The sequence below is a fragment of the Lipotes vexillifer genome, unplaced genomic scaffold (genome assembly GCF_000442215.2).
Source record: "Lipotes vexillifer unplaced genomic scaffold, Lipotes_vexillifer_v1.1 scaffold471, whole genome shotgun sequence".
NCBI classification, from domain to species: Eukaryota; Metazoa; Chordata; class Mammalia; order Artiodactyla; family Lipotidae; genus Lipotes; species Lipotes vexillifer.
Window position 1 is genome coordinate 2,575,338 of NW_006780162.1, and position 17,919 is coordinate 2,593,256.

General features: G+C 42.4%; 1 protein-coding gene across 1 annotated transcript in view; it reads left to right on the forward strand.

Moving 5' to 3' along the window:
• SP140 (SP140 nuclear body protein) overlaps window positions 1–17,246 on the forward strand; it is a 64,112-nt gene extending 46,866 nt beyond the window's left edge. Inside the window, exons 13-24 of the mRNA XM_007453269.1 lie at window positions 1–53; window positions 1,717–1,797; window positions 4,874–4,948; window positions 6,214–6,318; window positions 8,211–8,353; window positions 9,512–9,559; window positions 11,862–11,906; window positions 14,748–14,863; window positions 15,559–15,667; window positions 15,945–16,022; window positions 16,242–16,385; window positions 17,139–17,246. Of these exons, the coding sequence (XP_007453331.1) occupies window positions 1–53; window positions 1,717–1,797; window positions 4,874–4,948; window positions 6,214–6,318; window positions 8,211–8,353; window positions 9,512–9,559; window positions 11,862–11,906; window positions 14,748–14,863; window positions 15,559–15,667; window positions 15,945–16,022; window positions 16,242–16,385; window positions 17,139–17,246 (1,105 nt within the window). The remainder of the gene's footprint in view (window positions 54–1,716; window positions 1,798–4,873; window positions 4,949–6,213; window positions 6,319–8,210; window positions 8,354–9,511; window positions 9,560–11,861; window positions 11,907–14,747; window positions 14,864–15,558; window positions 15,668–15,944; window positions 16,023–16,241; window positions 16,386–17,138) is intronic.
• Window positions 17,247–17,919: the final 673 nt, after the last annotated feature.

The window sequence follows — 17,919 nt, forward strand, 5'->3', positions numbered from 1 at the left end:
GCATTCCTGGACAAGAATAAAAATAAAACATCAGAGAAAAACACATCAAAAAGGTAAGCAGCAAAGTGAAATAGTCACACCTGTTCAGTTTATAAGGCACCTGCTTATTGTCTTCTTGCAGCCTGCAGTCTCTTGAGGACAATAATAGCTTCCTAGCTACTATGTCAGTCAGGATATAGGCCAAGACACTTTAATAAAGAAGCCCAAAAGTACAGTGGCTTCAACAAAATGGTTTATATCTCATGTGTGTAATAGTCCAGAGCTAAATGCTACCAAGACATTGTCATCCTCAATATGTGGCTTCTTTCCTAGGTCAAGAAACATTAATTTGGAGAGATGTTCTAAAGGCTAAATGAATAAAGCAGACTGTATGTGTATGTGTGTGCATGTATGTGTGTGTTAAAGAAAAAAATATATATAAGCATTATTTGTTTTTATATCTCTATAAATCCTTATTTATACATATTTATCAATCTATATATAGAGGGAGACATGGATATAGATATATAGGAAAATCAATGTCAGTACATCCATAAAAATATATGCAGTAGTTGAATTTGGTCATTGGAATATAAGGTGATGTTTACATTTTTATTTGTGTTTTTTAAAAGTATGTGTATATACTCAAAATATTAAACATGTTCAACTATTGTAATGGAAAAGTGTCATTTAAACAGTAAAATATGCAAAAGAAAAGTCTAACAAGTTAATTGTGGCTATCTCCAGATGGTGATGTTTCATGCAATTTTTATTTTCTGAGTTTCCAATAACGTGTGTATATTACTTCTAATCAGACCCCTGAAATCTTGTTCATCTTAGTAGTGGTTTAAGGAACAACTTTTCTCTAGACAATGAGGGCTAGACTTCATTTTCCACATGATTTCCGATTTTGAATCACTAGATCTATACAAGATTTTAGAGTCCAATTAAAATTTATTAATTTTCACTAATCTATATATCTTACATTCTTGCCAATTTACATGGCTGCACTATTAGTGAATGTGTATAATATTGTTCAGGAAGAAAGAATTTTAAGAATTTTTATTTTTAAGAATGCTTAATGCTTTCAAGAATGCATTTTAAGAATGCTTATTTTCAAAACACTAAGTATTTGTATTTAATCATTATGACATTTTCATTTAGGTCTATGTGTCCATACATAAATTCTAAACCACTTTTTTCTAAAGTATAATGAAATTTTGTATGTACTTTAAAAGTGGTCCCTCGTAAGTAGAGAATGCTCTGGACACCTGCTTGAGATCCCTTGCCATAACTTTCTGTCTTGTCTGAGTGTATAGTGCAAGGGGGTTCAAACCCATATTCCCTCACTTGCTTTTTCTTTTTTTTTTTTTTTGATACTTTTGAGTTGAACTCTTTTCAACACATGTTCAGCGGTAGATTGATACATTTCTTATGTATTTTTACAATTAGCCATAAATTATGGTATTGTACTTTGTAATACACAGCTTATAAAGCACTTTCAAAAAACTTTAACACTTGATGTTCTGTGATAATACAGAACAACAATAGTAGGTCTGTGTTACAGAGGAAGAGACAGGGACAGAGGTTTAAGTGGATTTTCCTGGGTTTCTGGCTCCTAGTTGATGTTTTATTTCCACTATATTATACTCTCTCATAAAATTCCTCGCTTGCTTTTCGTTTCACATGTCAGCTGCTGTTTGCATAACTCTATCTTTTCCCCTGCCTACCCCCTAGACAACAGCAACGCTGGTGGCCAACTGGCCTCGAGTGGAAAGAAGGTGAAAATGCACCTGCAGGACCCTGCCAAAATTAGGAGTAAGATTGTTTGTGCCACTTCTATTTTGCCCTGGGGGTCAATAGAAATTTTGCTAAAGTTTTGAGAAACACAGATCTTCCTTAATTTTTTACTAGTCAAGCTTACCAGTCAATTTGAGAGCCATGAAATCTTTAGCAAGCAACCCATTTGGAGCCAGGATTGTAAATTGTTTGCATTTATATCATAGCTCTTATCTGCCCAAGACCTAATTTTTTTTTCCTCTGAGTTTTATCTGTTTTTCATGAAAATTCCTTTACCTTATATTATTGGTTTATTAAAATGGCTAGTTTTTATAAATTATAAACAGAAAGTAAGTTCATTCTCTCATTGCCCTTTCAAATCTACCTTCTAGGTGAGTTTTTCCTATCTTGGGCAGGTCATAGCATTTTTCTGTTCCCTTTTCACAGGAACAAGAGTCTTTTTCCAGTTATTGGGATCCTTTCAGGCCTGGTATTGAAACTTAAGTATTTTCTCCAATTCGAAGCACCTCCCTGCCTTCCACCTGAGCAAGCTTGGTCTGGAACACCTGCAGTGGAGAGGTGGCATAATTGGGGTCTTCTCTCTTGGCCCTACTCCCACTCAAGAGCTGCTGGCTTGAGCCCATTCAGGATTGGGGAAGTGGATGAGAGAGGACAGATAAGAGTGTGGAAGTGTCTTACCTGACAGGCACAGCTGTGAGATGACACTGGATAAGGAAAGTGCACAGTCACTATATCTTTCCTCCACAAGATGCTTTCATTAACTCCGTGGTGAGGGAAGAGCCACCAGCTTGACTTTTTTGGAAAGAAATGTAGCCTGGATATAAGTGAAGAGCTAGGGCCGCCATAACCTGTTCGACTAATACTTTGGATGGTCGCATAGGTGGTTCGGTGCATTGCCTTTGGATGTAGGCTGTGAAGTAAGGTGACCAACTCGACCCAGTTTGCCCAGGACTTTCCAAGTTCTGCCACTGAAAGTCCTGCATCCTGGATACCCCTTAGTCCTGAACAGACTGGGGCAGTTGGTCACCCTTTATGGCACTTAGTGAATTGTTCTCAACTGCTCGGACTTAGTTCTACTAAGATTTTGAGAAAACAGTATTAAATTTAAAATTGTCACATTTACTTCTAGAGGTTAATACCAAACATAACAATTTTTAAAAAATAACCTTACATTATAATCTGACTGCCATAGTATTTATTAGGGTTTGTTATGGGGTTTCAGTGTTATTAAATGGGCACTAGAGCCTGGGGACACAGAAATAGTTAAATCCTGCCTTGCTCAGCCAATCTGTTTTGAAAGTAAAGTACAATAGTGCTATATTATGAATTAGTGGGTTTTAAGCTCCGAATCTCCTTTTACTAGAGCTCCAAATCTCCTTTCACTAGAAGCTCCAAAGACTAGAATGGACTTCAGTGTATTTCCTTTTTCTCCCTACAAATATTAGGCCTAACAGATTTGATGAAAGGTACATCCAACATACCTACTACCCAGGAAAGATATAACCAGAAGCAACAGATAGAGACAGAGAGCAAGAAAGAACTCTGCATTTGCTGTACTGTCCAAGGTTGTAATCAGAGCTTTAGTACCAAGCCGAACTGGAATATGGGAGAGGCAAGGATGAGATGTCTGGATCTCTTCTCACTGGGCTGTGAGCATGGACCTTTAGAAGAGGAGGGAGGAATAAGAAAGAGAACCAGAAATATCCTGGTCTTCTAGAGTATTCCACCACTTTGGCATCTTCGGTGAGAGGGGAGGTGCAGAGAGCCTCAGAAGGCCATACCTGGGTGGGTGACCTGCTATTGCCTAGTGAACCCACCTTCCAGAGGGAGAAAGTGAGAGGGAGTCAAAAGATTAACCTACCTCTTTAAGAACTGCAATTCTGTCTTGTTAGTCCTTTTCCTTAGCCCATGGCTATACTATCTAAGTCTTCTACTTTCTTACGTTTAGAAATTTCTTTAAGTTTTAAGATTTCTTAAACTTAAGATTTCTTAAGTTTAGAAATCTCTGTAGGCTTCTTGTCTGAGATTCTATTATCTTGTTAAATAACAACAGGGTGACAACTTGCAAAGTTGTGACTTGTTTGATCTTCTGATAAGGTCTAGTCATCAACATTTCTCCCATGAGGCCATTTTGATCTTGAGGAAATGAAAACCCTCTCAGTAACTGCTTAATCTAAAGACCAGAAAGTGGGATTATTTTTCCAACCAATGTGTCCATTTTGGGTTTGACTGAAGGAAAGAGCCTTTTTACTTTGCTGGTCTGATATATGCTCATAATCTGCTTGGAGTTTGCAGCAGTTAGGAAGGAGTAGTCTGGAAAATATTTCTTCTTGGGGTCTGTATTACCCCACCCAGCACCACCAGATGGTGGTCATTTGATGGTAGGCATTGAACACAGAAAGCAGGAAATGAATTTATCTTCCTACCTTAGAAAATAAAACACATGTGAATGATAGCAAACGTACTGAGATGCATATCCACAGTCAATTAACTTGTAAATGGCAGAACACCTCCTGCTGCAACATCTACTGAGTCAATCCTTAATTACTATTTGAAATCAAGGTTTTGGAGGACTCAGTTCTATCCATTCTCTTGATTAGACTTCTTCTTGTTAGTTTCTTCGATTCTAATATCTTTGTCTAAACCCAGGTGGACAAAACTCTTGGTCACATTACTAAAACTTTCAACACAAATGTACAAATAACTTCATTCTAGGTGATGTGCAGGACATGTGTCTCGCCTGTGAAGCCCACCGTAGGGTTTCCCTTAACTCACTTCCTTTAACTGTACATTAGTAGATGTACAATTGGCATCTATTAAGCACTCAACACATGGCTGCTTGAGACATAAATAAAATGCTGATTTCTATTATTTGTTTGTTTTACTAATGTGGGACAATGAAAAGTAAAATATCAGATGAGTCTAAGATTTGCCATCTAATTCTTGGTGCTTAAGGACTAGGCATTATATATTTTTCTTTGTGCATTAGACAGGCTCATGGGAAGTTACATTTCAATGGAAATTCTGTAAAGCACTAATATACACAATGCAATTGCATGTCTGTGACTGTGATTCTATTTTTCTATTTTCTCAGGGAGAAAGAGAGGCAGACAGAGACTCCACTTAACACATAATGACAGAGCCCCACAGAAAAAAGTTAAGTCAAGAGGTAAAGAAGAAAAGGGGAATACACTCTCAATAATTATGCAGCTAATTTCCTGTGCTTTACTCTGTGTTTTTACTGATAAATCCATTTCCCTAATTGCTTTATGTAGCTTTACTAACTGTTGGAAAATGTCTATGATTTGGTCCATTTTCAAAATGTGTATGAAAGAAAAAGAAGATAATTCCACAAACAAGTAACTTGGTGACAGATCTAAACCAGACCCAATGGGTCCAGGGGCTACCACAGTGATGCTGTCTTCGCTGAACTGAAATAGTCTGGAAGTAGTCTGCTTTCATATAAAGTGCACATATACAACCCACATATTATTTAGCAGACCCTTTTCCTGCTACACAGAGAGTCAGAGGCTGCACACCACGGGTGGCCTGGAGCGGTAGTCAGAAGTCTGTCATTCTCTTCTTCTGACTGTGTGGTCTTGGACCTGTCACTTGACAGCTTTTGCTTCAATTTCTTCATCTGTAAAGCAAGAGAGTGAATTAGACCCACACCATCCTTCTCAGTTCATCCCAGTTCTACTAGCCTACTACCTTAAAACTGGACCATGGACAGCTCCCCGTCTTCCCATCATAGCTCTAAAACATTGGCTGGAGGGTCAGCATCAGTTACACATCCTCCTTGAGCTAGTTTGGAGACCTTTCACCCCTGCTGCTGTGGAATCAGGTCTCTAGCAGCCCTCCGCACCATGCAACTTGCAGATTATCCTAGAGCTTCCTGAACTCCTCTTTCAGCTAAGGAGAAAGCCAATGTGAGGGAGAAGTGAAGCAAAGCAGAGAACACAAAGAGAAGGCAGACGTCACCTCCATTAGGTTCCCCCATCATTACTCTCTCTGCTCACTAACCAGCGCTCAAATAGAGAGTTGCAAGTACAGTCTCTCGCTTTGTTCCAGCTACCTAACTGCAGTGAAATAGTATAACTGGAGGTTCCCTTCAGAACATGATGCAGCTGTACGTTTCATTGTCATGTAAGAATCAGTGGGGCTGACTGGACTGGGAGCTAAGACAGTTTTACTGAAGCCCAATTTCTCTGTTAACACATTCTGTTTTGTGTGAGATTTGAGGGATGAGGTAGAGGTAGACATTCTGTAGTTATGTATCAAAAATGCCACTTGGAAGAAAGACTTTGACTCTAGGGGTTTGTGGAGTAACGCTTTCTAAGTTCCTCCGTGTACCTTTATAGGAACAAACTCAGCATGGGGGAAGCGGTACGTGTGCAATTGAAAATGAGACAATGAAGGAATCTTCTCTTTCAGGGCAAAGAAAGCACAGATATGAAAAAGTGGATTTTCACTCTCAGATACTTCCTGTGACCTGTGGTAAGGTGAAGGGGATGTTACATAAGAAGAAATTGAAAGAAGGTGGGTTTTATGGTCTATTTGCAATTCCTATCTGAAGGGAGCATGAGAAGTAATGGAATTATAAATGTGAATTACACACAGTTGAAGGAATTGGGACAATGGTTTGGCTTGAGAGGAGGAAGGGATCCCTAAGTTGCTCTTTTCACACTTTAAGAAATCGTACATTTTAGATGCTTACTCCCATGTGAAAGTGTCCATGGGGAGGCCAAAGAGAAATGAAGCAGAAATAAAAGGGAAGAGGCCCTCAGCCTCCAACTTCATATCCTCTCTCCCTCTGGATGATTTTCACCAGGGCAGGTGCTTGATGTAGTAAGGATAGAACAGAATTCAGAATCAGACAACCTGAGTCCCAGCCTCAGCTATGCCGAGAGGGACTGATTCAGCCGAGTAGAGAATGGGACCTTTCTGACCCTGAAATTCTTCATCTAAAAAAGAAATCATTAAAAACCTGCTTCATGGTGTAGCTGCGTGGAATTAATGTACATAATTGAGGTAAAGTATTTAAACAGCTTAACCGAGATACAATTCATCACTGAGAGTGTACAACTCAATGTTGAGTTTCATTTGTATATTCACAAGATGGTACAGCCATCACCACAATCAAATTTTAGAATATTTTTGTCAGAAAATTTTTTCACTAAAGGAAACTCCATGTCTATTAGCAATCAATGCCCATTCCCACCTAACCCCACCCCACCACCCAGCCCTAAACTGGGCTAATCTATTTTCTCTCCACTAATCTATTTTCTGCTCCATAAATTGGCCTATTCTAGGTATTTCATTTAAATGGAATCATATAATATGTGTCCTTTGGGGACTGGCTCTCTCAGTTAAGATTATGTTTTCAAGATTCATCCATATAATAGTATGTATTATTACTTCATTCCTTCTTATTGCCCAATAATATAATATTCCATGGTATGTATATACCATATTTTGTTTATCTTTTCATCAGTTTGGATTGTTTCCACTCTTTCACTATTATGAATGATGCTCTTCTGAACGTTCATGTACAAGTTTTTGTGTGAACATATGTTTTAAATTATTTTGGGTATATACCTAGGAGTGGAATTGCTGGTTCATATGATGATTCCATGTTTAACCTACTGAGGAAACACCGAAATGTTTTCCACAGTGGCTGTACTGTTTTATATTCCCACCAACAATGTATGAGGGCTCCCATTTCTCTACTTCCTTGCCAACGCTTGTTATTGTCTGACTTTTCTATGATGGCCATCTTAGTGGGTGTGAAATGGTATCGCATTGTGGGTTTGACTTGCATTTCTCTAATGACTAGTGATGTTAAGCATATGATTATCTTTTATACATAACTTAAATTTTCCATTCGATAACATTTCACAATTATTTTTAATGTCAGCTATCCATGATTTCAGGGATGGGAAAATCTCTGCTCAATAATGCCATTAAACTGGATGAAAAGTGTAATAAAGGGCACAGATGCTGCTGTGGTGCCATTCTGAGCCACAGAGCCCCAATTGGAGATCTTAGTCCCAACCTGAGGTTCCCCAAAGTCCATAGGAGATTCTGACTTGTTCTCTATCCCTAGCATATTGAAATGGTCTCACTCTTCAAAATCACTTCCTTTTCCTTCGTAGGTGATTTTGACATACTTTTAAAAGGTTGATTTTGATGGTAATTATCATTTTGTTGTTGTTGTTGCACATTGGTTAAAGAAATGTTGCCACAAAGCAGTAAATATCCTTTGAGGGGACTTAAAGCCTAGGTTTGGGGATTCTAAAGCCTGAAAGGGGAGGCTAGACTCTCCTGTTTTAGATCTTGAGACCAAATTGGGTAGGTCCAGATCCAGTGTGTTGGGAGCCCACCATCTGAAAACAAAGAGGGCTAAAGATTAACTTACCCTGGTCTTACAGGAGTTTGGGTGAAGTGTATACAGAGTGAGAATGGAGACTGGTTCACCCCCAGGGAATTTGAAATCAGAGGAGGCCACGAAAGATCCAAGAACTGGAAGATAAGTGTTCGCTGCGGTGGGATGCCCCTACGTTGGCTGATCGAGGTATTCCAGTGACAGGGTTGGGAGATGTGACTTTCCTTGCTGTGCCCCAAGAATAAGGTCACTATTTGCTCACCAAATATTTGTTATGGCTAAAGCCCAGACGAGTTATAGCTAAAGCCCAGATGCCTCTGAGTTTATCCTCTCACCTGGGGAGAGGTGTTCCACATTCCTAACCTCAATACAATGCAGCACATCACTGTTGTAAAAGGGGCTCCGTCAGGGTAGATGCAGGAGCTTGGAGGAAGGAAAGGTCATTCTGACTCAGGTGCATGCAGACAGCTTTATACACTGAAAGAAGAAGACAGTTTACAATCAAACAAGTAGGAAGAAGTCACTCCAGGCAAAGAATGGCACGGAAACCAGAACCATGGCTGAGGTAGACATATTGTATGTGATAAGGCATAATCCATCAACTGGAGTTGTTTGTGGAGGGATTTAATGCCAGGCTAACATGTTTAAACTCACAATATAGATAATGCAGAATCAGTGACGTCTTCTGAGGTATGAAATGACATATTTAAAATAGTGTTTTAGGTGGCCATGGGGCCTTGAAATGACTTCAGTGTCTTTCAGCCCAAGAAACCTACACTCAACATGCAATGCTCAGCTCAAATGCCATTTTTCCCTGAATATTCCCTGCCTGACCTGACCCTGACCATCACTTCCCTAGGCTTCCTGAGCCCATTACTAAGGCCTTTCTTACACTGTTTTATTCTCATCCTTCCATGCATCCCCTTTTTCTCTCTAGACCCCTCTTGGGTTTGTCCATCTTTGTGTGCCCAAGATTGGCCAGAATGTCTGGCACCAAATAGGCATGGGATAAGTGTGTGTTGATTGACTAGCCCTGGTAGAGGGACTCAAGCTTGAGTGACACTGGTGGAAATGGAGAGGAGGTGAGAGGTGTCAAAGAGATTATGAAGGAAAACCTCTTAAAGTTAGGGGAAAAGCACAGGAGGAAAAAATAGTTCTAAAGATGATTTTTAAGCTACCACTGATTGAATGCTAGAAGAAGTACAAGTGAGGAGAGGGAGATGATTTCTCATTTAGACACCTTGGCTTTGGGCTGAAAGTGGGACATCCAGGTAGAAATATTTGGGAGGAGGTTGGAAATGAGAGACTCACAGGCCAACCATATACTTAGATCCTTTTATCTTTCAGAAAAGATTTCTCCATAACCCTCCAAGGAAATATGGCAGAATGAGAAAGGTGATTATTGCATAACCTTCTACAATTTCTCATCATGTAACTTATTTTTCATGCACTGTGCATTATTCTGTGGTTTCTCAACTGGGTAATTATTATTAAACTTTCTCCAACACCCCACTCCCACCTTTTAAAAACTTTCGGTATGCACCTTCAGTGTTGCTACTTTGAACACTATGTTGTATATATGGCAAGATCTTCTTTGAATGGTAAACCATTTGAAATGGAGGTGATAAGGAACCATCAAAATAGACCTCATGGATGTGCTTTAGCTATAGATGCAGATGTAAGGGTGTCAAAGTTGTAAAAGAAGACATGATGCTGGAATACATAAAAATATATCATAATAAGGTGATAGGGTCATCTTCAACTCAAACCCAGATTTTTAAAATCATGTTACTATTTCCTAACTTTAATGAAATCTGATGGAGCAAAAGTTTATTCACAGTCTAAGTATAGGAGGGGCTGACCTGGAAAATTGTTTACTCTGATGCCACTCTTTCAGCTCCTCAAGGGGGGCTGTGCAGGCCTCCCTTCTATCTATGAAAGTGATTCCTTCCTCTCTGGAGGCAACAAACAAATATGTACGGTGCAGTGTAGATTCAGGACATGGCGATGGGTTTTCCAGGGTTGGGTATGAATGAGAACTTAAGAAGAAGGAGGAGGTGAGAAGTGCCATCTTATACACTTCATGTAGAAATGGCCATTCAAGACATTCACAGACTTCTAAGACAGGTCAGATGTAGCTGGCCAATGGGACTTCATGTTCCACTGGGAATGTGAGGTCCAGGCCTTTACATTATCTGATGTTCTGGACAGTTTGAACTCTAAGTCCTTGGGACATTTCACCCACTGGATTTCCTAAAGGGAAACTATCATATTATTTGCCCTACTTAGTGAGTATATTAAAGACCAGCATCTGTACCATTCCCCAGGTGCCAGGAGTTACTCAGTTAGATTACCCACATAAGCTGACAATGTCCTACCAACAGATTCTACCCTTATTTGTGGGTGCAGCACTTTTTAGCAACAACCTGCAGTTACCTCTATATTTTGCATCTCCCTGTGAGCAAGAACAGAAGCTCCCCAAGTGGCGGATCTCAGGACCCATTACTACCTCCATGGGTCCTCTGTGCCTCTCAGAACCTCTCTTGCCCCTTGGCTTCTGGAATCTTCAGTGTCACTCTCAGCACCACATGACAGCTTCCTGGCTCCTCACAAAGGTCACTAATGCCTTTTGATGACAGCTGCTGTGTTGTAAAATAATCTGATATACACCTTTAAAACAATCTTTTTATTGTAGGCTAATATTTGCTTAGGAGACAACAAGTAATCTGTTCCTCAGTGAAATGATACTCATTTATTCACTTATCCAACATACAATGATCGAGTGCACACTAAATGCCCAATGGTCATTAGAAGATTGAAACAATATCTCTGACCTCAAGGATTGTTTCAACTTCATTGTCTAACATGGAAGAATAACTAATGGGGATGGGTGGTGAACTTTAGGCCACACAGAAATGTGGGCAGTGACATGGACACCTCTCAGATCACTGTCCCATGGATCACACTTTTCCATGACCACTCTGCCCTGGGCTGCAGATAAAAGCTGAGACTGCCTGTGTCCTAGAGGGAAGGAGGTCAGGTCATTCTACTGAATATCGGAACGCAATGTAAAGTTAGTGGGTGGTAGTCACTTACCTCTGAAGAGTCAGCTAGCTGACATTTTGGGATTCAGAGGGAGGGAAAGGAGGGTGACTTTCTGGAAGAAGAGTTGCAACCCTGGGAAACTTGGGCACACTTTATCTTTGGGGCTGTGTCCTCGGAGACGTGTGATAGGTGGTGACATTCTTCTCTGGGACACTTGCATGGATGCCAGGCCTCTGGGCCCTGTGGTCACTGGAGCTGTTGACGACGAGTCCTCGGCCTGATACTCTCACTGCAGCTCCTTCAGGTGGGATGACATTTTCTAATATAGAGAAAAATGCCTAAGGGCCTCTCAAAGCAAGAAAACCAGAAGAGTTTCTCCAACTCCGTCTGTGGGAACCAGAGCCAGACTCCCTGCATGGCTTCACAAAACCCCACTTTGCTTCTGAGAGCCAGGGAATAGAACTTGCATTGGGCCAAACAGTGGTACTTTGGTACTTTTTATTTTCCAAGTAGATAAGTGTATCCATAAAAACAGGTATGAAGTAATGGGTAAACCGTGTCTTGAATCCCTCAACAGACTGCTGTTTAAATAAGTGATGGATGCATACATCACATTCAATATTGTCCTTTAATCTTTCTCTCTTTTATGCAGAAAAGAGTACCGAAGTCTCACGACAATACTTTAGATGACCTTTGTGTAAGTACTAATGCCCGCCTGTAACCCCAGGATAATGCAGGCCTTTTCCCTCAGCACATTCTCTGAGTCATCACCGCATTTCCCTGAAGCACACTCACACTCAGGTGCAGCATGTTGCTATGTATGATGAGCAGGGAACAGCAGGTGCATCACCCACATCAGGTACATGGTTCTGGCCTTGGGTATCTCAGCCTGAAAGCATCCTTTCCATTTGTTCAGTGGAAACCTTCCCATTTCCTCATTTCCCCTGAAAGTGAGTCTGGGAGGCAGAGCTTGAGACCACTGGTGTCTCTAGAGCCTGGGCTTGAAGTAATAATGGGTGCAGCTGGCCTGCAGATGAAGGATAAGGAGGAAATTTGAGGGGAAAACAGCAATTTAAAGAAGGCAATAAGGAAGGAAAGGAAAATCCCAAACATCTATTCCAAGGTGCAGGTAGAGCTAGATGGTTTTAAGCGTCAATCAGAAGGAACAGGCCAGGCCAACCTGGCAAGTTAAGGTGTGAACTCTGTTGTGAGTCCTGCAGAGAAATGCACTCAGGGCTAGTGGGTTCTTTATGGAAGCCCTGTATACAATCTTGAGGGAGCCATCATGGTGCTGAGCTGGTCACCACATAGCAAATCACAGGGCATTTTTACTCAAACTGGTACCATATGGCTGGATGCTTTAAGGTCTGCTAAAATTATGGATGACTCCACTCTCTAAGTTGAATCCTATTTTGATTCCCTTCATTGCAACAAGATGGACATTTCAAGCAGAGTCACCTTTGCACAACTCCAGGGGGAAGCACTCACATGGGTTAGTATGCAGTAATACTGATACACGACGTCCAAAAGAGGAGGGATGGTCAAGTAGTTTTACTTATAGTTTACCTCCAAAGCAATCCCCCCAACAATATTTAGATCTTATCCACACTCTTTCCAACAATATTTAGATCTTATCCACACCCTTTCTGGCCCTTGGACAACTGAAGGATTCTTTAGTCATCTAAACAGTGCTGGAGTCCAGTGTTTGTGTGGCTTGTTTGGGATGGATATAGACACAGAGGGTCAGGTCTCACGGCCCACGGCCAAAAGTCCATGGGGAGGAGATGTCAGCTGTTCCAGCAAGAGTACGCTCATTGCTGTTAATAATCTTTCCTGGGACTGATATTACAGGCCAGTTCAGGCCTATAATATCCCCTTTGCTCAGGGTAAGTCTCAAATTAGGCTGAAACTAAGACCTTTGGAAAATAGTATTGCCCGGATCCCACCCTAGAGGAAATTCTGTTCATCAGTCTAGGCTATGACTTGGACGTTGGGATTGTTTAAAACTCCCCAGATGATTCTGATACACAAAATTACCCATTCCATGAGTTAAAGAAGAACACCAATGGATCTGCCCTACCCAGACAAATTGATTCAGAATTTCTGGCGTAGGGACCAGGGCACTGGTATTTTATATACTCTGCCCTGAAAGTTCTAATGTGCAGCTGGACTACGAAACAAAGAGCTAGATAAATCTGCTAAAAAATACACAAATGTGAGGTTCTTAGACATTGGTTATATTTGTTATTCCTTGTTCTTCTGGGAAGAGGGGTCATCACTTTCTAGAGAATGATGATGGTAATTTGTCAGTTCCTACACTGATGAGAAAAAACACGGCCCCGTGACTCCATGTCAGAGCAGTCTCAGTCTCCCATTGGGGGGTGTCCTTGAGGATCCCCAGAACATTGAATGGGAGCTTTTGGCAAAATGGTCCTTGGAGCTAACACTTCCTCATATATGGCCATTTCAAAAGCAAAAGAAATGGGGGCTTCCCTGGTGGCGCAGTGATTGAGAGTCCGCCTGCCGATGCAGGGGACACGGGGTCGTGCCCCGGTCCGGGAAGATCCCACATGCCGCGGAGCGGCTGGGCCCGTGAGCCATGGTCGCTGAGCCTGCGCGTCCAGAGCCTGTGCTCCGCAACGGGAGAGGCCACAACAGTGAGAGGCCCGCGTTCCGAAAAAACAAAAAAAAAAAAAAAAAAAAAAAAAAAAGAAATGGCCAGAATCCCAATTCACCCAACACAAGTAGTTTCACACAAAAGCCCAGAACAAGACTCAAAATAATTGTTAAAATAATCTTGTATTACTTTCCACACTAAGTTTAATCCACCTTATTAAATTCTCAATATATCACCCTTCAAGGAGTCAATTTAGTTATTGTGGTATAGACAAATGCATTTAACACTTTATTTCAGGACCTTATTTTATCTGCAAGGTAATAAAGTTATTCAGATTCCTAAAAAATCTTCTTGTTTTGTTGCTAGCCTTTCAGTGTTAGAGTCTCTGGGTGTTTGGTTTTTTTTTTTTAATTAATTAATTTATTTTTGGCTGTGTTGGGTCTTTCTTTCTGTGCGAGGGCTTTCTCTAGTTGCGGCGAGCGGGGGCCACTCTTCATCACGGTGTGAGGGCCTCTCACTGTTGCGGCCTCTCTTGTTGCGGATCCCAGGCTCCAGACGCGCAGGCTCAGTAGTTGTGGCCGACGGGCCTAGTTGCTCCGCGGCATGTGGGATCTTCCCAGACCAGGGCTCGAACCCGTGCCCCCTGCATTGGCAGGCAGATCCTCAACCACTGCGCCACCAGGGAAACCCGAGTCTCTGGTTTATAGGGAAGAATTTTCTGGTCTGACACACCGGCCCTTCCTCCTGAATTTCATTGCAGACCACAATTTCTGCTTGTGAAATCGCCACGCTATGCTGTTCTTTAACATCTCAGGGAGAAGCAGTCCATTCAGATTCACATGAAGGCAATGAGTTCTAGATTCCCCTAGTTCTGGCCTTCTGGGGTCTCACCAGGGATATAGATGTTGTTTTACCTTCTAGCTGGGAAACTCAGATGTGTGTGAGACGTGCAGGGACGGAGGAAAGCTGTTTTGCTGTGATACTTGTTCGAGATCTTTTCATGAGGACTGTCACATCCCACCTGTGGAAACTGAGAGGTTCGTGAGATGCAGCCCTTCCCTTCTTATTAGGGACCCTTTCTCCTGCCGTACACACTCTCCCTACGGAGTTCTTACTATGTCTAGATGGGGAAACAGCAGGGCCATAGGTACAGGGTCCAGCAGTATGATCCAGAGAGCTGTTTCAAGGTGCTGGCAGCGGCAGGTTAATGCGTTTATCTCTCCTCGAGGTCGGTAGCCAGGTCCTTTGCCCACATACTGCTACTGTCCTTTCCTAGAAGTTTTCCAGCATGGACTCCTGTTCATGGGGGTGGAAGTGCCACTCGTTTGTGTTCTGCACCTATTCAGAAAAGGCAGGAAACATGGGCTGGTTCCCTTATTTTGCCACGTTCTTAATGGGCTGAGGGAAGCCCGAGGCCCCCCAGGGGTTAAGGCCCAGTTTCGACACCCAGGCCTGGCGGGCAGGATTCCTTGTGCTCCCAGAAACAGACAGAGAAAGAAGAGCCCACTGCTCATCCTGACCCCACCTCCATGCCCTGACCCCTTGTTGCTCCTTCGATGGGATGAGGGTCATTGGCTCAGGACCCACGTGGGGTTCTTGGAGACTCTGGAGGTGCCCCTTTCCTCCTCCGGCTGTGTCCATCAACATTCCTGAAAGGAGGACAGTATCAGACAGAGGAGTGATGACTGTTTCCAGGGACCTTGCCCTCACTCACTTATGTCTGGCCCCTTAGGAACTTGTGGAGTTGCACCTTCTGCAGGATAAAGGAGTCTTCAGGAAGCCAGCAATGTCTTGGGGAATCTGAGGTCCTGGCAAGGCAGATGCAGCCCGAGGAGCAGTTGGTGAGTCGGATGGGAACCCCACTTCTTCCCCTTTCCCCTCCCATGTGAGAAGTCAGATAGGCAGGGTCAGGAGAAAGGCAACCAAAGGGTGAGCCATGACTCAGTCGCACTGAAATCACACCAGAACTTGTTTGCAGCCATTGCATGTCTGTCTCCAAGAGCCATCCATGTTTGGGGAAACTTCCAGATACTGGTGTGAGTCATGCCTCTGCCTGGGCATGTATATGGGCTCATTGCCTCCAAGCTGCTTTTCACTCACAGCCACCTTCTTTTGCAGAAATGCGAGTTCCTCCTCTTGAAGGTCTATTGTCATTCAGAGAGCACCTTTTTTGCGAAGATTCCATACTACTATTATGTAAGTAACAATAACAGACTGTGATTACAGGCTGCCATGATGTTACCCCACCTTGAAACAGGTACCCATGGGATTTGAGATCAGAATCCCATGGGAGTGAGAGCATGAGCTGCTGTTACCTTTACCTTTTTGTATTTCTACTGGATTTGATGGGAATCCACGGGAGGCACACATTGAACTCTGCCAGTAATTCTCCCATTGATTTTTGTTTTTCACTAGATTAAAGAGGCTTCTAAAAACCTAAAGGAACCCATGTGGCTGGACAAGATCAAGAAGAGGCTGAACGAGCAGGGTTACTCCCACGTGGAGGGGTTTGTGCAGGACATGCGCCTCATCTTTCAGAACCACAGGGCATCTTACAAGGTAAGTGGTTCTCCCCGCTTCCATTTCATTTTCTGTCCATTGAGCCACTCTGCCCTCATTTTCTGGTGCCTGGGAAATTTTCGTTTCCCTCATCCTATGAAACCTGCAAAGCAAGAGTTCCGGAAGTCAGTGACTTTTCCGTTCAAGACTGGAGCTCAGCAAGGTGTAGTAACAGCGAATCAGAAGGTGTCCCTGCAACCAGCACCCCGGGCCTCGAAGAGCTCAGACCCTCCTACAGCTGCCATTCAGAACAGCGGAGTCCTGCCTCCTCCAAACCCAGGGAGAAGAGACTTGCATCTTAAAGTTCACACTGTGCTTCTTATCTCTCCCCCAAAACACGCAATCTGACCTCTTCAGAAATCCCAATCTCCAGATTCCACTCCATGTGAATGGATCATACAGTTTTAACAGGAGTCACCAGAGGGGAACAGAAGTGACAATGAAAAAGGAAGGTCATTGATCTAACTTAAAAGCAATCTGTACTATTTGCACTGTTACAAAGAGCATAGATTACTTTTCTAACTCTCACTGAAATCAATAACCCAACCAAGTAAGTAAGAGTCCCCAGGTGTGGTTATGAGTTCCCATTTCTATCTTGTTGCTCTTTGCTGCCTGAGTTTTTTAGCATAACCTGGTTCATATAACTTAGGGTGTCTAAGACAAGAGTCATGATCATTCTCAATTACAAGGTGGCAGTGACACTGATAATGAGGATTATGATTTTCGTGTTCATTTTATTTTATTTTTTTCCAGTTCAATGACTTTGGCCTAATGGGACTTAGACTGGAGGACGAATTTGAGAAGAATTTCAAGGAAGTGTTCACTATTCAGGAGACAAACAAGGACAGTTCACTGGAATAGTGGATGTTGTTAGTGTCCTGCAAAACCCCTTTTGGAGCAGACTTCTCATCCCCCAGCTGCATGGAAGGCTGGCTGCTTATGCCGCCCTTCCCCAGAGCATTGCCTTCAGCCAAATGGAGCCAGCTGCGCCTGGAGGGTTACACTTCCTTGGCCTGGGGACCAGCCTCCAGTGCCAAGGTGGACTCAACCTTGTGTTATGATTCATGCTCCTGTGTTCCCCATGAGATCCCGCTGGAGCTAGTCTGTGGCTGTGATCACATCCTTGCTTAGCTTTTCCTATAATCCTGCTTCCCTCCCCCGTTTCTCCCAAAGAAACTCACAATAAATCACTTACTTAAGAGACTTTATCTCAGGCTCTGCTTCTAGGGAGCCCAACTTAAGGTAACGATCCTAGCAAGCAGGCTGTAAGGGTGGGTTCTGGATTTGGATCACAGTCTGGCCAGATGGTGATGGGTAGTATATCGATGGTCCCTGGTGTGCTCTAATAGTGCTGTTGCCAAACTTTCATCTTTGGGAAACTCGATGAGATAAAGAGGATTTCACTAGCTTTTGAAATTGGCATTCACAAAGGGAGAAATGGTAAATGGAATTGTAGATTTTGGTGGCTATTGCTAAGTGCCACTAATATATTGAAAAGAATAAATGACAGCCTTAAATCTATTAGTCAAAGCAA